This window comes from Etheostoma spectabile, chromosome 13 (assembly GCF_008692095.1).
Source record: "Etheostoma spectabile isolate EspeVRDwgs_2016 chromosome 13, UIUC_Espe_1.0, whole genome shotgun sequence".
NCBI lineage: Eukaryota > Metazoa > Chordata > Actinopteri > Perciformes > Percidae > Etheostoma > Etheostoma spectabile.
Window position 1 is genome coordinate 26,255,361 of NC_045745.1, and position 1,022 is coordinate 26,256,382.

The 1,022-nt window shown below is 46.8% G+C and overlaps 1 protein-coding gene across 7 annotated transcripts in view; it reads right to left on the reverse strand.

Moving 5' to 3' along the window:
• Positions 1-1,022, reverse strand: part of sipa1 (signal-induced proliferation-associated 1) — a 33,724-nt gene that overhangs the window by 6,126 nt on the left and 26,576 nt on the right. For all 7 annotated transcript variants that reach the window (XM_032532914.1, XM_032532909.1, XM_032532910.1 and 4 more), the window contains 2 exons: positions 868-994; positions 635-758 (listed from right to left, as the gene is read on the reverse strand). In XM_032532914.1, the coding sequence (XP_032388805.1) occupies positions 635-758; positions 868-994 (251 nt within the window). The remainder of the gene's footprint in view (positions 1-634; positions 759-867; positions 995-1,022) is intronic.

Genomic DNA, 1,022 nt, shown 5'->3' on the forward strand with positions numbered 1-1,022 from the left:
CACATACACACAAAAATCGGAAGAATCAGATGAGCGGATGAGCAAGTATGCTCTTATGGCGATTAAATGATGAGTCTCATAGTCTCAGCGGAGGCAGAGCAGATGGTGTGAGAGGGGCTCCTTGATTTGGGGCTGCCTAAAACTCCACCCCTCCCACCTCCCATCTGTCCCCCCTTTATCCCAGCCCTGGCAGGGGGTGGCAGCAGAGCAGGGGTGATATTAGATTAGCGGGATAGGGGGCACTGTGGATGAAAGCGGAGGGACAAAGGGAATGCAGTGGGGAGGAGAGGAAGGATAATGACGAGAGTGGTTTAAGGCTGAAAAAATAAGGAAAAAAGGACTTTGAGGCTCAAACCAGGCAGAGATTATTAGCAAACATGTGTAAATGTTCCATTTTGGCATCATTTGAGCAGTCGTGTCAGCTCTTGTGTCTGAGAATTGAGCTTTGTTTGGAGGTCATCATCATATCTCTTTGTGCTCTTTGTCTCCCAGATCATTTACACACATTCATTTTTTTAATTTAAGACGTCGCCATTGCTTTTGCCAAAGGGATTATTATGAATATTAAAATGATATACATTTATTTGCAAAGATTTTTTTCTTTTTAAATAAGCAGGAATAGGGAGGTACTTACTCTTGGTGATGGAGTTATGAAGACTTAGGGCGCGTGAATTTCTTTCAGCTCGGTCTAAACATGACAACCGGGAAGACGAGTCACTCACCGAAGCTTTGTCATCACCAAACTCAGCACCCATGAACTGAGGACAAGAGATAGAGATAGAGATAGAGGGGAAGCGACACTGTTAGAGAGAGGATGGAGTGGTAGAAGAGAAACCACTCAGCTGTCCTCTCGTCTCAGTCTGTCACCTGTTCGTCTTCTAGGGGAACCTTGGGTTTGACAGCCAGGATCAGATCAGGTGTGGCGTCTCTCAGCTCGCCGATGTTCTCAGAGATGTGGCGTTCCCCCTTTAGCCCCACGTTGTCGTACACGTGCCTGTCCACAAAGGGAGGGAGAGATGTGG